Source organism: Protopterus annectens, chromosome 14.part0 (assembly GCF_019279795.1).
Source record: "Protopterus annectens isolate FY-2018-M chromosome 14.part0, PAN1.0, whole genome shotgun sequence".
Lineage (NCBI taxonomy): Eukaryota > Metazoa > Chordata > Ceratodontiformes > Protopteridae > Protopterus > Protopterus annectens.
Genome location: NC_056748.1, coordinates 347997459 through 348016544, shown reverse-complemented (window position 1 = coordinate 348016544; position 19086 = coordinate 347997459). Strand labels below are relative to the sequence as shown.

At 42.2% G+C, this 19086-nt stretch overlaps 1 protein-coding gene across 1 annotated transcript in view; it reads right to left on the bottom strand.

Moving 5' to 3' along the window:
- The window catches only part of LOC122788982 (minichromosome maintenance complex binding protein), a 1363580-nt gene that overhangs the window by 1005212 nt on the left and 339282 nt on the right, over positions 1–19086 (bottom strand). The window contains exon 10 of the mRNA XM_044056074.1: positions 15489–15664. Coding sequence (XP_043912009.1) covers positions 15489–15664 — 176 coding nt within the window. The remainder of the gene's footprint in view (positions 1–15488; positions 15665–19086) is intronic.

The following is a 19086-nucleotide window of genomic DNA, read 5'->3' as shown; positions in this document are numbered from 1 at the left end:
CACTGCTCTCATCTCTAGAACGTTGATATGCAGTAAGGTCTCTGTATCGTTCCACGTGCCTTGGACGGTCCGGCCCGCAAAATGCCCCCCCCCACCCGAGGCGGGAGGCGTCCGTGGTCACCGTGGCGAGAGGGGGAGAAGCACAAAATGGGCGGCCTCCGTGGAGATCTGGGGAGTGAAGCCACCACAGGAGGGACCGCTTGCAAGCCTTGCTGATCGCAATGGGATGATGCATAGGGAGAGCAAGGTATGACCATTGTACTAAGAGAGTCCACTGGAGGATGCGCATATTGAGCCTGGCAAGAGGAAGAAGTGCTATAGCAGACACCATGGACCCTAGAGCCCTCAGGACCAACTCCTTGGAACAGAACTTGAGTGGAGAATGGCCCGCACCTGGAGCTGCAGATTTTGAACTCTGTCCGCAGTGAGGAAGGCTCGTAAACTCCTTGTGTCTAACCTGGCCCCTATAAAATCTAAGAGCTGTGTGGGCGCCAGGTTGGATTTCTTTGTATTTATTGTAATGCCCAGAAAGGGAGCAAGATGGAGAAAGGAGTTTCTCACCAATAATAGTAGATGCCTTGTTGGGGCGGTAAGAAGCCAGTCGTCCAGGTAGGGAAAGACCTGCACCCCCTGAAGCCTCAGGTGGGCCGCTACCACTGCTAATACTTTGGTGAACACCCTGGGGGCTGTGGTGAGACCAAAGGGAAGGACCCGGAACTGGTAGTGACTGGCTCCCAGCCGGAAGCGGAGGAACCTCCTGGAGCGCCTGTCCATCAGGATGTGGTAGTACGCATCTTTGAGGTCTATAGAGCACATCCAGTGATTTTCTCCCAGAAGGGGGAGAATAGATTGCAGAGTGACCATTCGGAATTTTTCCTTGGGGACTGCCAGATTCAAGAGAGAAAGGTCTAGAATTGGTCTTAGTTCCCCCGTCTTTTTTGGCACTAAAAAGAACCTGGAGTAGAACCCTGATCCGATCTGGTCTGGGGGGACGGGCTGGATGGCAATTTTCTTTAGCAGATGGCCAATTTCTGCCAAAGCGGCCTCCCGTTGACCGGGTGGAACGTCTGGGAGGGACTTCAACTTTGGTAAGTGAAGAAAAGGAATGCGGTATCCTCTGGATATGATTTGGAGAACCCAGCGGTCTGATGTTATGGACTCCCATGCCGCTAGGTGCCCCGCGTCCCGACTGCCTCCAGAGTGGAGCAGCCGGGCAACCCCTCAGGGTTGCTGCGCGGGCCGTTCAGAGAAAGGTTCTCTGGACCCGAAGTTCCTGGGAGCCCCTCTGCCTTTAGGGCGGCGTCCTCCTTGTCCTCCTCTGCCACGGAAGGACTGGTTGTCCGGAGCAGGCTGGGATTGCTGCGACTTCCGGAACCACATCTTCTTCTGACCCTTTTGGTTCCTAGAGTAGGGCCTCTGGGGTGCAGAGAAGCGGATTCCGACGGCAGACAGCGTCTTCCCGTCCTTCTCGCTCTGGGTCAAGGTTTCGCGAACGGTTTTGCCAAAGAGGGCAGAACTATCAAAGGGGGCGTTCGCAAACGACGCTTTGAAGGGCTCAGAAAAATCGCAGTGACGGAGCCAGGCCTGACGTCTAGTGACTATGCCTGCCCCTGCGGCTCTAGCGGCGCCTTCCGTAGCATGGGAGAGTAGCCGCATAGAGGTATTAGTAACTGATCTAAGAGTGGCCATGCGGGTGGAGTACAGCATCCTGTCCTCCTCCGACATGGACTCTGGGGAGATGCAGCGTATTCTTTAATGAGATCTCGCTGCATCCTAATGGCGTGTGCCAGGTAGTTCAGCGCCCTTACCGAGAAGGTTGCTGAACTAAACATCCGCTTCCCCAAGCGGTCCATCATCCGAGACTCCTTGCTCGGGGGATGGACTGAGGGACTCTCCTGAGCAAGTTCCCTCTTGGTGGCCGCCGTCAACATGGCATCTACCGGAGGCCCCTTACTCCAATGGGCACGGTCGGACGGTGGGCTGAGGATCCTATCGGGCCTCTTAGGGATTGGCTCCACGGTGTCCGGTTCCTTCCACGCCCTGGTGGTAATGAGGTCCACCAGGGGGTCGGCAGGAGGGGACACCCAAGAGGTAGACGGGCCCGCTTCAAATGCCTCCAACAACACGGACTCGTCTGAGGAAGACTTGGGGGCAGACCACCCCCCCTTATACGGAGCATTTCCATGATGTCCCCAAATGAGACATCCTCGGGGGGTGACCGTGGGGAGCCTTCCCCTTCCTCCAAGTCCGTGTCTTCCGTGAGAGACTCGGGGGAGTCAATGTGCCTCCTTTTGCACGGATGCTTGCGAGGAACATCCTCTGGGGGGCTGTCAGAGGACTCTTCGCAAGCAGCAACCTGTTCCATTGGAGCAGCTTGGGGCACAGAAGCGGGCTGTCCCAAGGGCCGGATGGTGGAAGCCTGGCCCAGTGCAGAGGGAGCGCGGGACGGAGCCGAAACAAGTGCCGGGGGTCCGGAGACCCTCAACAGGGCCCTCTCCACTACATCAAACGCCGAAGGGGAGCCGACCTCGACCAAAGGATCCGACAATCAGCTCCCCCTCGGATCCGAAGAGTGGATCGGAGCCGGCGCCGAAGCGCTCGGATCCGAAGGGACAGTGCGCTCCGACACAGACGGCGCCGAAGGAGCACTGATCCCCCCGGATCCGAGGCTCGGATCCAGGCTCCGAGGTCGGATCCGATGCACTCGAGGGCAGGGTCGGATCCGAAGTACAAAGTACTATCGGTGCCGACCCACCCCCAGCTCTGAAGCTGCTCGGCTCCAGCTGCTCCGAACCCGGGTAGCGGGTCAGAGAAGGAGCAATCGGTTTGAAAAAGGGTGTTGAGCTCCCCCCCAGAGGGGGGGGGAGGCAAGAGCACTCCCATCTGCATCTGGGCCTGGATGAACCTTCTCATCATCCGGTCCAGATCAGCATCGAGCTATCGTAGATCTCGACGAGGCTACCGAGGTAGGCCTGGAGTGCCTCCTCGATAGCCTCGACTGAGATCGGGTCTCCTCCTCCTCAGGTCCCGGTGAAAAACACACTGGAGACCGGAGCCGAGAAGGAGGAGACCGAGCCGACAATGGAGCCGACAACGGAGCCGGGGGAGAAGCCCGCTTGGCTGGCGGGGCCGAAACAGAGGTCTCGGCCCGCCGCTTATGGTGCTTCTCCCTCCGGTCCTTTCCTAGCATCCCTCTCCTCCGAACCAGAAACGGGAGGTTGAGTCCCAGGAGGGGGCGCCGCAGAAGGAATAACCGTGGGTACGGTTACTCCCGAAGGAGTGGAGGTCGGAGCCGAGTCCGGCGGTAAAAGGCCCGCCAAAACAAGCTTGGACCTCCGCTCCTTCAATGCCCTGGGGTTGAACCCTGCACAAATGGAACATCCAGATGTGAGGTGTTCAACCCCCAGGCATCTAACACACAGAGTGTGGCCATCAGCTGGGGAAAGCTTATGGCCACACTCGGAGCATTTAGAAAAGATAGATTTGGGTTGCTCTGCCATCCCAATCTATAACAGTAGTTACTAAAAACTAAAAGTAACTAAAGAACACAAAATACACTCACAGGCCCAACACACACACACTACGCTAACAGCGAGGGGTGGGATATAACTTTTAGATTAACTCTAAAAAAGTAAATATACCAAAGGGGAAACCTACACTTTCACACAAAAAACAATAAAATCTCTTAAATTTTGAAATTTAAACACTGAAAACTAGCACTTAGCTTGAGAGCTTGAGAAACAATCTGGTCACCATGCGCGGCAAACGAGATCTGGGGTCATGAGGGTAGAGCAGGGCATTATGGGTGAGGGGAGGAGCTGAGAGCTTGGATCCATAGCTGGTAAACCATGCCGGTTCGGATCCGATATCGGATCCATAACCCACAGGTTGCAGACAAATGAATCTCCTACTTCAGATCTACTATTCAAAAAGATAAAAAAAAAAAAACCTAAAATGAGTTAAACCCACTAAACCAAGCTATAGTGTAAGGAAAAAAAAGAGACCAATCACTTATCTGAATGAAAGAGCCAAAGACAGTGTCTATATCAAATAGCAGCAAATGAGATCTGAGGGTTAGAGGGCAGCAAGGGGATTGTGGGATAGGGAGGAGCTTCAGCATTGGATCTGTCTATGTGAATGTTGCCAGCTCGGATCCTGTGATGTCCGTGCCCTGGACCAGCAATCATGGAGCCTCAATCCTCACCACTAACACCAGAGAGATCATCTCGTATATGAGGAAAGGATAACAAATACACAGTAAAAGTGCAATTTCCCTTAACAGCACACATAGATCACAATCAGTCTGGGGCTGGTTACTCCCTTGCTCTCCAAATCCACAATAAGACTCCCCACTGGCACAGCTATAGGGTCCAGATCTCAGTCTAGCTGGGCAAGCTAAAATCTCCAGCAGCCTCTCTGTCCAAACATGCTTCGTGTCCCTGCCCAAGTAGCTAACACACACACACACACTGAGATGAGAGTTTACACAACCACACAGACACTTCTGGGGAAGGCTGGCACAAGTTCTCCAGCTATGCCCCTTTTACCCAGACTATATGGTAGTAATAATTACTGCCACCACCCAGCTAATATTTATCAGCTACTCAAAGGCCCTTGAAAGGGTGTCCAATTATTACTGTGCAATATTATACAAATGGAAGTATGACTAAACAGTCTCAAGGCTTATTAGAGTGACCTGGTACAGGACCCTTATATACATGCAATGTACTCAGAGCTCAATGTACTCAGAGCTTAACTTATCTCTATACAAACCAGCCAGTTAAAAGGTTTTAAAATATTTAATAATTAAAACCACAAGACAATACTTTCTACTATACAGTGCTAGTCAAAAGTTCAGAGCTCACACAAATACTTAAAATGATTCAGTAGTACAGTTCTGACATCACAGAAAAACAAGTCTAATTTTTCTAATTTCTAGCTATTTCTCCAAGAAAACACACTATTAAAATAACTTACACAGAGCAAGGCAGAGTACTGCGAGTTGGATGATCCAGACAAAAATGCTCAATGTCTTCTGGTTCTCTGTTTAAATTGCTATTGCAGTTCTGATAAACATTATATCATCTTTTTACACTTTCCTGGTGTTCCCAGGCTGACAGAAATTGCATTTACATTCTTTTACACTTACAGCAATAAAGTACATTCCACATGTAAATTCTGGTCATTAACTTTAGCCTTAAAGCAATAGGCAGGAAGCCTTCATCTAGCACGACCTGGAGCAGACTTGTAAACATCAAAGGCAGTGATGAAATAATTTTAATTTCAAAGGACCAACAAGAAATGCTTGACTTAGCTTTCTTTACAGCAGATGGCAATGTTGACACCCTGTTCAACCTTTCACAACACATTCTTTCATTTAAGAAGCAAGCCTGCATTTCAACATTTTACAGTACTTACAAATGATAGAATTATGTACCAAATTCTATTTGACTAGGCTGGCAGCCTTCACCCATCTCTACTGGTCTTCACAGATCCGATGTTGGATCCAAGACCCTACGGTGATGAATAATGACATGGATAACATCAGATAGACTAGTTGACTGCTGTGAGGTCTGAATGTTGTATAAACACTAAATCAACACAACTGTAGTCACCACCAGCCTGGCGTCACTTCAACATTTTGCTGGGGGCAACAACACCGAATTACCTGCTCATGAGGTTCCATTCTAAGCTCTGTAATACCTTAGTTTCACAAGTTGAGCAGCTTTGTGACTGCTATCTCCATTCTACTGAAAGACCTTCTCAAGCCCATCCTCAAGTGGCAAAGCAGGTCACATCTTTCTTTTAGGTAAACTTGCTCTGGCAGCTCAAATAGGACATGACTTACTACCTTTACATTGCACAATCTGTTCTACTTCCACTGACAACTACTTGTAGAAATTAAGCTGACAATTCTAAGCACTACTGCCTTAAAATGACAAAGGAGTTAATACTCTAGTATATCTGGAATACTAATGAGCTTGGAAGTTACAACCTTCAGCTATACCCATTACTTCTGGAAAAGAAATACACTGACCACTTGCATTAAAACCATGCATCATAAAAACAGATATATGTATCTTTCATATAAAGTTACATACCCACCATAACACTCCACACCTGTGTTGTCCATTTTCATTCATCCTCAACAATTGGGTTCGGATCTGACTCGGACGTTATTTACAGCTCATGGCCACTAGAAAACTGTTGAGCTCCTCCCTTACCCATAATGCTCTATCCCTTAACAAACCTCAAATCCTGTTTGCTGGCTTACAGTATTAAAAGTATTAGCACCCTGAAACCCATATCTGCAGATCAACATAAGGAAGAGTGGTTCCCTTACAAGGTCTCGCTCTTTCAAATGTCTTTAGTTTAAAGGTACGGGGTTAAGTGGGAGGGGAGATGAGTAAGAAGGAAACTGGGCAACACAGACGGAACATTATGGGGAGTACATAACTTCTTTATCTGGTACTGCCAATTTTCATTTATTCCCTGAACTGGAACAGAGTTCCAGCTACCTAAAATCCCAGGATGACTAAGGTATTCCTGAGCACAGCTGAGTAGAGACCAGATCCAATTTGTAATGAGTAAAAAAGGTATGAGGACTAGCCCAAGCAACAGTCATGCCTATATCGTCCATGGAAGTCCTAAATAAAAATACTGATGTTGCAATGGACCTGGTAGAATAGGCTCTCAAAGGTTTTGGTATGGAAAGGCCCAATTTGATATGGACAACAGCTATACAATCAGCCTAGTTTGGAATCTGCAAAGGAGTCAATTTATCTGTTTTTCTGAAGTCCTTCCTTTTATGCAAGTAAAAACAAGTGTAACACGTATTCACCTTTGTTTGTAAAATCTGGAAAGAAAACTGGGAGATAAATAGAATGATTTGATGTTCAATTCTGACACCACCTTAGGAAGGAAGGACTGGTTCGTAAATTTACCCTATCCCTATGAATTATTACGTAAGGAGGTTTAACTCATAACATACGAGTGACTCCTCCAGGTGCACCTGCAGTTACCTCCTACGGACATCTCTAGGCATCAAATATTGCTTGTTCATATTTGCATCAATAATTCCAAAATTGTACTATATACAAGGTTTGAAAAGATTTCATCTTAAAGCTTACACAATGGCAAACAACTGCATTAATATTAAAACCACATAAAATGGGAAGGCCAGTGATGCAAACTGTGCACTTTATTAAAATAAAAACAAATCGTCAAAATCTCTAGCACCTCGGCTAAGCAAGCCTTTACAGAGTATAACCTTCACTATTCAATGTACTTCTTAAATATACACCCCCATTAATCAATTATACAATAAATCAATGACAAAATAAGAACATTTAAAAAGCCCCACTCCCAAAAAAACATTTCCAATTACATTCCTATTGAGACCTATGAGGAAAAGACTATTAAACTTTAAAAGATATTTTTTCTTAATTTATTCTTTATATCACATAAAAGTGCATATCATTTAATACATGTTCCAAAACAGTTGCTTGCAACCCAGACTGATCCCCATTATGAAACTGTTGAAAATGCATGGCTACAGGACTAACTTCATTACCTTTTTGATGTCCACATGTTCCTTCAGCCTTGTAGAGAAACTTCTCTTACTTTCACGTATATACAATTTTCCACAAGGATACCCAAAGTCCATATTTCACCCCTTCACTCCTACAACTAAATGGACCCTGTTCTTGAAATCTCTTACTATTAATCTGAGGGAGCCAACTATAATTTTGCATCCTGCACATTTTCCACAAAGAAAGGTGCCTTTTTGAACCATTGCATTATTTCTAGTTACCATGGGCAGATAATCTCCCATATACTAAAAAAAAATTTATAACAAAGCCTTGGATGAATACAAAGAGCTTTGGAATAAAGGTTTAAGACTGAATTATTTTTCATATGAGGATGTGCAATATACATTTAGTAGCAAGAATTGTTCCATCGCTTATTTCTTTTGTTTGCCTAAAATTCACAAAAACTTAATAGGATCCAGTTGTAGAGCTGGCTCCTTTGTAGAAAATTGTTGCTAAAAATACAGGGACACTATGTACTGGTGCTGAAAAAGGGTCAATGCGTTTCAGCTGTACCCAAAAACAAATCCTTTCCATTTACTTCTGTAATGCTTCCTTTTGGAAGCTTTGTGGGAAGACAAAAGTTTATGACGAACAGGGGAAAAGGGCATATCGTCTGGCTATCAATGGAAGTGGAGTGTGGTCAGTTTTACGTTTGAGATATCTGCATGAATTGTCTGTTGGGTGAGATAGGTTTGGAATTGGATCTAGAATCCAAGAGCGTAGGCTAGATGAGGCCAAAGAAAGTAGAAAAAAATTTTGCAGGGGCCAGTAAGGGGCACAGAGGATGACTTTGCTCTTCAACCAGGATGCTTTCTGTAGAAATCGGAGAATTAAGGGGGTTAGGAGATGTGCATAGAGGAGACCGGGGTTTGGACAGATTGTGTAGTAGAGAGACTCTCTCTGTGATTCCCCTGGTGGGGGAAACAGGGCAAAGAACCTGTCGCACTTGTTTAGGAGAGATGCAAATAGGTTGCAGCATGGCTGGCCCTACTGGCGAAAAATCATTTCCTCCTCTTTTTTTTTGTTGACAGACCACTTGGTGAGGTAGTAGACTGGACCTGCTTAACCTGTCCACTATCACATTGAATTTTCCCAGAATGTGCGCTATCAGAAATTGGATGGAGGAGATTACCAATTGCCAAACAGAGCTTCTCGACACAAGGGGTCAGATCTGGTTCATCCTTGTTTGTTGATGTACCAAATCACAGATATATTGTCTGTCTGAATTGCAACTGTCCTGAAAGGGACAGAGTTTTTGGAATGTCTGCAACTCTAAGAGCACTGCTCTCATTTCCACGGCATTGATATGCATATTGGCCTCTCTGGAGAACCACTGCCTTGGACTGTTTTTCCAAGGAAGTCACCCCCCCCCCCCCAATCTGGGATGTGTCCACTGTCAATATGACCTTGGGTTAAGGAATAATGAATGGGTAGCCTTGAAGAAACTGATCTAAGAGGTTCATAGGTTGGTACTAGGCTATCGGCCCTAGGGCCTAAACAAGCCTAGCCTTAATTCCTTGGCTATTTCTTTCCACACTATTTACTTCCTGGACCCCTGTCTAGCAGGGCGACTGATATGATCCCCAGGGTGAATTTCCTTTCTCCCATCCAATCATCAAGGTTCCTTTTGAAGAGGGCCAAAGTGGCGCTCTACTTGACATGTATGGGCAGTCTATTCCAGAGTCTGGGGAGACTTTGGGTCAGGAACCTATCCCTCCATATCCATCCAAGAGGATCCACCACCAAAGATATCGTTTGTATGCTTGGGAAATTCTTATCAGAGTTGACATATGCTGATAAAGAATGGACCACTGAATTGCTAACATCCACTGAAGAATCCTCATATGAAATCTTGTTAGGGGAACTAGAACCATCATCGCAGACATAGATCCCAAGGCTTGTAGAATCAATTGGGCTGAAACTGAGGAATTTTTAATTATCTTTCTGACCTGGAATTGGATAGTCTGTACTCTTAGGAAGAGATGCCATCACGGATATTGTGTTGAAAATGGCTTCTATAAATTACAATTTTTAATATGCTTCCAATTGAGATTTGTTGTAATTTATGATGATCCCCAGAAGGGAGCAAGTCTAGAGTACCTGGTCTCAAATAAACATCAGTAATGCCTGGCCAAAGCGATTATGAGCCTGTCGTCCAAGTACAGAAACACTCAGAATCCCTGCAGTCTTAAAAGTGAGCTGCCACCATTGCCATGTATTTGATGAACACCCGGGGGCTGTGGTGAGGCCAAAGGGCAGTTTTCTGAACTAGTAATCACTGGCTCCCAGCCAGAAGCTCAAGTACCTTCTGGATTCTCTGTTCATTTTTATGGGATAGTAAGCATCCTGAAGGTCTGTCAAGTACATCCAGTCATCCTTTCACACAAAAGGCAGAATGGACTGAACCGTGACCATCCAGAACTTGATGTGCTGAACTGAGCTGCTCAGACTGTTGAGATCCAAAATCAGCCTCCAGTTTTCTTTGGCACTACAATGAACCTAAGCTCCGGATTCTGTCTGGTTTGGTGGGACCTCTTGGATGAGTCTTTTCTAGCAGCTTTTCTATTTCTAGTGCTGCTGCTCTCCTCTGACTGGGTGGAGCATTGAGAATTTTGCATATATGTGGAGGTGGTAAGGAAAAGGGAATTATATAACCTCTGTAAATAATCTTTTGCACCCACATATATTTTGTAAGGTCTAGCCAGGCGCTCTTGTGCAAGGATAAATAACCTCCAACTGCTTCCAGAGGTGGACAATCGGGTCTCCTTTCAGGAGCACTGCAGAGTCTGCCAGAAAAAGGAATCCCTAGATCCTTGATTCTGAGATCCTCCTCTGCTGCATGGGCGTCTTCCAATAGTTCCCCCCTCTTCCTTTGAGGGAACCATCTCCACCGGGATCTTGTAAAGGACCATGGGACTTTCTAAACCACATTTTTCAACCTCGTTTCCTGGAAAAAATCCTTTGAGGGATCAAAAAATGTACTCCTACTGCACAGGTCTTTCCATCTTGCTCTCAGCTGGAGAGTGTGCCCTTTACCTTAGGGCCAAACAAAGAGCTTCTGTAAAAAGATGCATTGATGAAAGAAGACTTGAAGGGCTCTGCAAAGTCACACAAGCACATCCACATGCCTCCTAATGGAAATGCCTGAACCCGCTGTCCGTGAGGTACCTTCAACCGCATTTGGAATGAGCCTCATGGACGAATTAGTGATCGATTGTTGGGTAGCCAGCTGTGAGGCCACAGAAGTCTTAGCCTCAGAAGTACTGGTCCAGGAAAGGATTTGGAAAGTTCCTTAATCAAATCCCTCTGCAATCTAGTGAAGTGTACAGAATTCTTCAGCGATCTGAGTGCAAATATTACTGAAGCATAAAGACACTTCCCAAATCTGTCCAACGTCCTCAACTCCCTGTTAGGGGAAGGAAAGAAGAACTCTGTTCCAAGAGTTCCTTATTGGTAGCCACCGCCACAAGCATGGCATCTACCATTACTCCCTTGCTCCAAAATTCCTTTATTTTAGGTGGTGCAGAATTTGGTCTTTTATCTTTGGGATCAGCTCTGCTGTGTCTGGTTCCTTCCATGTCTGCCTAGAGATAAAGTCTAAGAGCTTGTCACTGGGTGGAGTCACCCAGGAGGTAGATGCCGAAACTCATAAGAACACTGGCAAACTCAGAACAGCTTTTACACTATCAGAGAAAACTAGGAAATATCAGAATACTGTTAAAACAACCTAAGAGCAGTACAGTAACAAATAGAGTTTCAATGTAGAACAAAAAAGGCTCACCACAGCTAACTATATTCCAAAAGTTTTAATAGCAGAAATAAACTCCGTTACAGTACGTGCTTCCACGTACAACATACAGACTTCAACACTGCCATGAATATCAACTCCATTTTACATATCCCATCAATTAACCCCATCCAATCATCAAAAAGACTTAATGACATCATGAATAATTACATAAAATTTTCCTTCAAAACACAACTAAAAAAACAATGCTAAAATGCTACCTATATATATATATATATATATATATATATATATATATATATATATATATATATATATATATGGTTCTAGGACGTAACATCGACAACAGGAAGATCGACACCGACTTCACCGATGCGAAAACACCGACACAGAAATAATCGAAACTACAAATCACGGACATTTAACAGGTAAGGGGTTTAAATTTCGCTAATCATGCCTACCATGTTTCATTAAGTGTGGCAGTGTCATGCATGTGTTAAATTTAAACCCCTTACCTGTTAAATGTCAGTGATTTGTAGTTTCGATTATTTCTGTGTCAGTGTTTTCGCATCGGTGAAGTCGGTGTCGGTCTTCCTGTTGTCGATGTCACGTCCTAGAACCATATATATATATATATATATATATATATATATATATATATATATATATATATATATATATATAAAGATATATGATAAATAGATGGTGTATAAACATATAATGGATGTTGAACAAATATACAATAAATAAATATATTAAAATGAGATAAAAAATGTATGTATTGTGCTATATAAGTTTACAAATTAGTGGATGTAAGGACGTCCTGCTAGGAACGGTTTCAAAGTCACCTTTTCATTTAGCCCATGTGCCCTATGGGCTTGTAGTCTCATAATACATCTATTCTCACATTCTTCAGTAAGATTTTTTTATATCACCTAATCTATCCATCTTTCTTATCATTTCTAACACCCTAAACTTAAAATGATGTCTGGTGCCAACACTCAATATATGTCTTGCCAAAGCATTTCTCTCATCTTCTTTGTTAATGGCATATATATGTTCCCTGACTCGCTCTCTGAGGCTTCAGCTCATTTTTCCCACATAAGACTGGCATGCCTGGCACTGTGCCAAGTATATCAAGTCTCGGGATCTGCAGTCACTATAATGATATAGCCTATATTCATGTCCTGTGTCAGGGTGTTTAAAACAGTTATCTCTTGTCATATAAGAGCACTGGTTACACCGTCGACAAGGAAAAGTGCCCTATCTATTGGAGTGTGTAAGGTCTTTCCTATTTTGCTCATAGCATAACCTTTTTAGAGATTTCGTATTCCTATAGGTAAAATTAGGCCTAGGTCTCACTATACCTAATATTTTTTCATCTGTGGTTAGTATACCCCAATTCTTACATATAACATCTTTAACCTTAGTGTTTCTGTAGGAGTATGGAATCACTATCCTGGTTTTCTTATCCTGTCTGTTAACACTTGCAGCAGCTCCACCATCCTCTCTATTCTTGTAAAGGTATGGTTTTCCTTTACCTGTTCTCAACAAATTAGTTTCTTGTAACATGTGATCTACTTCTTTTGTATTATATCCCCTATCACTGAAATTTCGTGCCAAATTTTTTTGCTGCTTCTGGTAGCTATCTTCACTGTTGGTTAACCTCAATGTCTTTAGTGACTGACCATTCACTATATTGGTATATATGTGGTGTGGATGCATACTACTCCGGTGTAATATGCTATTTCTCCAACATGTTTTTTTTATATAAATTGGTATGTATCTCATTACCTGTCTTAGATATTTCTACAACTAAAAACTCTATTGTACTGTCTGAACTTTTGCATTCAAAATTCAAATAATCAGTGGTGCCGTTGATATAGTCAATGAATTCATTCAATTCAGATTTCGTTCCAGCCCAAATGAAAAAAAATATCCACAAAATGCTTGCAATATTTAATGTATTTACTAAATGATGTGTTCCCCATTACATAATGGCCCTCCCAATATGCCAACACAAGGTTCGCATAGGAGTTGGCACAAGGGGTCCCCATGGCAACTCCATTGGTTTGTAGATAGTATGTGTTATTATACCTAAATACATTTAACACCAAATCAATAACAGACATCTGATGATCAAGTCCCTGGGGACCCCTTGTTCAATCAACAGCAACCTCACATATTTCATCCCTGCTCTATTGGAATGGATGTAATTAGGGAAACATCACACGTAACTAAAATACCATTATTCACATTTTCCACTGTAGATATATAGAGTCAGCATAGCTTTCCAAAAAGTGTTGGAGATCGTTGGCTATCATACCAATATTGTCCACCACTGGTCTAAATTGCTTCTCCATATATATCGATAGGTGCTCCGTTAACCAACCACCCCCTGAGACAATGGGTCTCATTGGTGGGTCTCAATGTTTTATGCACCTCAGGCAACCCCCTAAACACTGGCACAATGGGCTTCTCTACCAAAAGTATTTATATAACTCGTCATCAATGATACTACATAAAAACAGATAATAGAGTTCAGCATGTACATTTTTAATCAATCTATCTAAAGACACTATTTAAAATTTGTAAGTACTATCATTCAACAAAACCATTTTATTCACATATGCATCACGGTCTAACACCACTATAGCACCACCTTTATCAGCTTGTCTAATTACGATGTTTCTATTATTCTTACAAACAATCCAAGACTTGTAGTCACAAGTATCCAAGCCAGGCACAAGGAAGCTCTGAATAAATGAGCGTGTATGCATGTATTATTCCCAAAATTTCCATTTTTCCCCATGTAATTTGCTACTACCCTTTTCCAAAGATCTGACTTAGTTTTCATCTGTTACAATATTCAATACTTCAAACACAATTGGGTTAGACAGATTTCCATTTTCTAGTCACTTCTTAGGCAACCACCAGAATTAAATGTAGCAAGGCTGAACTATGTCTAGTCAATTCAAATCTTGTATGCCAGCTCAAAAAAATCTTTTCCTTAGTTACGATACACCCATTTGTTTACCCAATATTTCTGACAGAGTACTCTATAGGGATTTTTTGAAGTCTGCCAACTCATTACACTCCCAAAGCATATGCTCCCAGTTACCTATTTCTTCCCCATCACACTTCAGACATTTACTATCTACCAGAGGAAAAATTATTTGGGCTATAAAAATGCCTATGCAAATTCTTCCAGGCTAAAATCCTAAATCTTCCAGACTCTGTTGCATACTTGGGAGCTATACACATGCCCTCCCATCGTTTCCTTGTGAACTGCTTATCCAATCCCTCTTTCCAATCTTTTCTAGCCTCCTATGAGTCCTATAGTTATCACGCAATATTTTACATGTACTAATTATCTTTTAATAGCAGTTTCTATTCTATATTCAACTAAATACTCTACCAGAGCAGGTCTTTTCAGTTAGGATTCCCTTATCCCTTTCTCTTTGCCTGTGGATATAAAAAGTGTACACACCCTGTTAAAATGCCAAGTTTTTGTGATATAAAAAAATAAAGTATTAGTTTAAGGATGTGTACACTTATGCAACCAGTGTATTGTACATTTTTTTATTTTTCCCCTAACAGATGTCTTTGTTTTTCCAACTGAATTGTACAGGTTATAAGTCACATTAAAGGTGGGAAAAGTTTTTAAATGATTTATTGTGGTCTCATTTCTTATATAACATAAACTAGGCATTTTAACAGGGGTGTAACACACTTTTTATATCCACTCAGTCAAAATTTATCTTCGGCGAACACCTTTACATAGACACATACTCAGGGAAAAACACTTCCACAATTAGTTGAATTTTCTCTTCAAATCAGGTAATCCTAAATCACCTTATTCTGTTAGAAAGACAAACTTACCCCACTTAACCCCTGCCTTCTTCCCCTCCCAGATAAAGTCCTTCAGCTCTAATTATTGCCTACAAATTCTCCTCTGGTTGACAAAAAATGCCTTTCAGAACGCATGAGAAACTTTAAAAAAATTCTTAAATATTTTACATTGAAAATGGTAAAAAATAATCCTTAAAAGCAAAATAATTTCAAGTCAGTGTGGATTAGGATTGTAACTTGTCAAGATAAACTCAGCAGGGTAGTGTTTCAATCACCAACACAATCTTGATACTTACAGGTTTTGCCATCCTCATTTTGAAAACTGACTGGGATGAGAGGATTGACATGTTGTAGTTTCTGAGCTATGATAACATGAAGCCGTGGAACAAGTGATGAAGGAGGACTGTGCACACGCTGTTCTTCTTCAGTGTCCATACACTCCATGGGATCTCCTAGACCACTTAAACTGTCTCTGGAAAGTTAAATTATAACCAGCATCATTAAACTGCTCTAAGTCATTACCTAAAGCAAAGCAAAAAATCACAGAATCTAAGCCCTTGGCCATTTTCTGTGCTGTACTATATTTTAATTCAGACCACAAACCATTACCATCCTTTACACTGCTGACCTCTTCCCCAATGACAACCCTTATTTACCTCTAGACCACAGTACACATTTTTTTCATGTTTGATATGGTAAGCAATGGTGTCAGAGCAGACATGCATTTCTATGGGTAATATACACCTGCTATATGTTTACACCACTAAATGACAGTGCCATAAGGAACCAGTCTTTGAAACAAGTCCTGAACCTTCCATCCAAGAAGATCAGTCTTTATTCTGCGCTGTCCAGTCAGATGGTCCTCCAAGCAGAGACAAAAGGCAACAATGCTTAGAAGCCCAACCCACCAACTTTGCTTTTAAATATAAATGCTTTTCTCTTCACTGCTTCAGCTACCAAGACTTAATTCTTTGAAAAAAACAAAGGCAATGAAAAAAATGGTAGGTTCAGTTAATTTGCCTTCTAGACAAAATATTACAACCATGGTCCCAGCAGCAGGAGTTAGTGGTAGCTTAAATCGGTGATTCCCTGCTAGTTATTTTTCTCATCCACCCTCCCATTCCTTGAGCTGCTTTAACTTGATTTTAAGCTGCCTACCCTTACTGTAAATTAAGTTTTATAGCCTCCTCCCTTTCTACATTGCTGTTTATATCCTGAATTACTTACTTGCCATTCCTTGTTTATTTTGGAAAAAAGTGCATTTTTATCTCTCATTGTCTGTTGTACTGATTTACTTGGTTCTGAATTCATTATCTAGCTAGCTGTTGGATATAGTTTATTTTTGACACTTTAGCAAGGTGTTTTCTGTATTTTTTACATCAAATGAACAGTGGGTTTTGCATCTAGTGGTACTGGGTGGTAACCTTGTCTGTATAGGTTGGGGGAAACACACGAGATTCCTGCATTTGGTTGCTTTATTTGCTGGAGGGCTTATTAATCAGGTTACCTTGTTTTTAGTGCCTTTATTAATTCTTCACAACTGACAGGCTCTTGGCTTATTTCTACAAAAGTCTTTTTGACTAATCACACTTTTATAAGCAGTTTAAAAGTACCTGTATTCTTAAGTTTGTTTGTGGTAGCATTTCACATCAGACCATAAGTTACTAGGCTAATGGCCCTAGGGCCCTTACAAGCCTAGCCAAGTTCTACCGTTATTTCCATGATCAGCAACAACTGCCCCTGTCCAAGAGGGACACAGGTGAAACTCCTGGGGTGAGTTTACAGTTACCCATCCAATCATCCAGATTGTGTTTGAACAGGGCGAATGAGCTCTGTTTAACATGAAGTGGGAGCTCATTTCAAAAGTGTGGTAACCTCTGGGAGACCAATCTGCCCCTCCAGCAGGCTCTATTAATGTCACATACCAGGTTAAGGTCTTTAGAGTGAGTAACCCATGTTCCATTTGATTTGTGGATATGCAGCACTGCAAATAAAGCAGGGTTAAACACTGCTTTATATGCAAGGCACAGATCACCTCTGAGTAGTCTGTATGAAACAGAATAAAGTGACTGATTTCAGACGATCTACATAAAGCAGACACTGAAGACCTTGAATTTTCCTTGTGAGGAACCTTTGTTGTCTTTCCACTTGCTGGAGGTGCTTGGAAAGGTACATACCAAAAGGGCCTTGTACTCAATTAATCGCCTTTTACTGTGCTTGTACATTAAGAGGACTGAGATTATTCATCTAGTGGCAGTAGTTGTTTAACTGGCCTATCTGAGTTCAGAAGCATACAAAAGGGCTTTAAATGTTCTCGTTTTATTGGCCAGAGGGTTCTGTAGTCAGTTTCAGTTTCCTGTATTTCCAGAGCTGGCATAAATTAGGCACATATGCATGGAGCTGCCCACGTGCCAGTGCCCTGTACAGATGCAAACATCTGGAAGCACTGCTTATTTTCATTAAATTTTTAAAGTTTACTGTGCTATTTACCTTATTATAGCACCCAGGACAATTGCTGCTCAAACAGCATCTAGTTTGGCAATGGAAAGCATCACTGATTAGGTTAGCTGCAGATTACACCAAGTAAGCAGCTTTCCCTCATCTGGTTAAAACACCCACCACTCTTTTTTTTTTTTTTTTAACACCTTTATTGAATTATCACTTGTGACAAAGGCAAATTTGCATTTATACAAAAGTAATCAAATTCTATTAAACAAACATTATGCTTCAGATATATTGCTACATACCATATAACCTAAGCAACATTACATAAATTATTCAATTCTTGCCCCCTCCTTTTTTTTTTTTTTTTTTTAAAGAAACATCTTTAACCATCACTTACGACATAAACAATTATGCATTTATATAAATAAAAAAACATAAACCACAATCCTAGTTGCAGGCATTTTACATAACAAACCATACTGATACACACCCAGTTTACAACACCCTCCACTCCTATCTTTTCAAGTAGGCATTAAGACCTGCACCCATGGATGGGCACTTTCCAGCTACTTCTGCATCCAGCTTGGTGGGCATGGGCATCATGTGGCAATGTAAAAAATGCCTTGCGTACAACGACAAACACTTAATTCTCTAACAGATAAATGCAATCTGTGACAGATGCAGTTACATGCTGACAAGGAGGATAGACTCTCACATACAGGTGCAAAAAGCAACAAACAGGTGGTCAGGGACACCCGCATATCACTCACTACTCCCACAAAGGACTACACTAACCCACATATGCTGAGGTGCTCACTTGTAACTTACCCAAACCTGTTACAAACATGGACCAGCACTACGGTAAATCTTCACTGCAACCACAAACAAGACCAAATAAAAGACATTCTTTTGCATCCAGTGCTTCCTTCAACTGTCATATAACACAAAAAACTTTAATAAATCACAAAGATTTTGACCCTTCGTCCTTCATCAGAAGTAGAGTAAAAAAATATCCCTTCCTTAAATACAATCAATAAAATCACACGACAGCTCAAAAGACTAACAGGCTCTTTTTAAAGGTGTATATCATTTCATACACACAAAACATCAGCACAAGCATAGAATAAAAAAAATAAAAATGTTTAAAAAAAATGTTTTCCTTGTATACAAAAACAATCTATTCTTCAACATTCCTCTGCAAATAAAATGCAGAGTTTATTCAAATTATTTCCTTACAATCATCTGCTTCTTTTTCAGTACTGGCTTAATATTCACATTTGTATTAATTCCAAGTTTAACAGCTGCCTGTAGTATTGAAATACTTTTAACCACCTTTATTCTTAAATTATATGTTGTTAGGTATCGTAAATAGTCACATTTTTCATTAGCTCCCCTTTTATGTAAATTAAAGTCCCTCTCAGAGAAATATGATTTAGCCGTACCATTCCT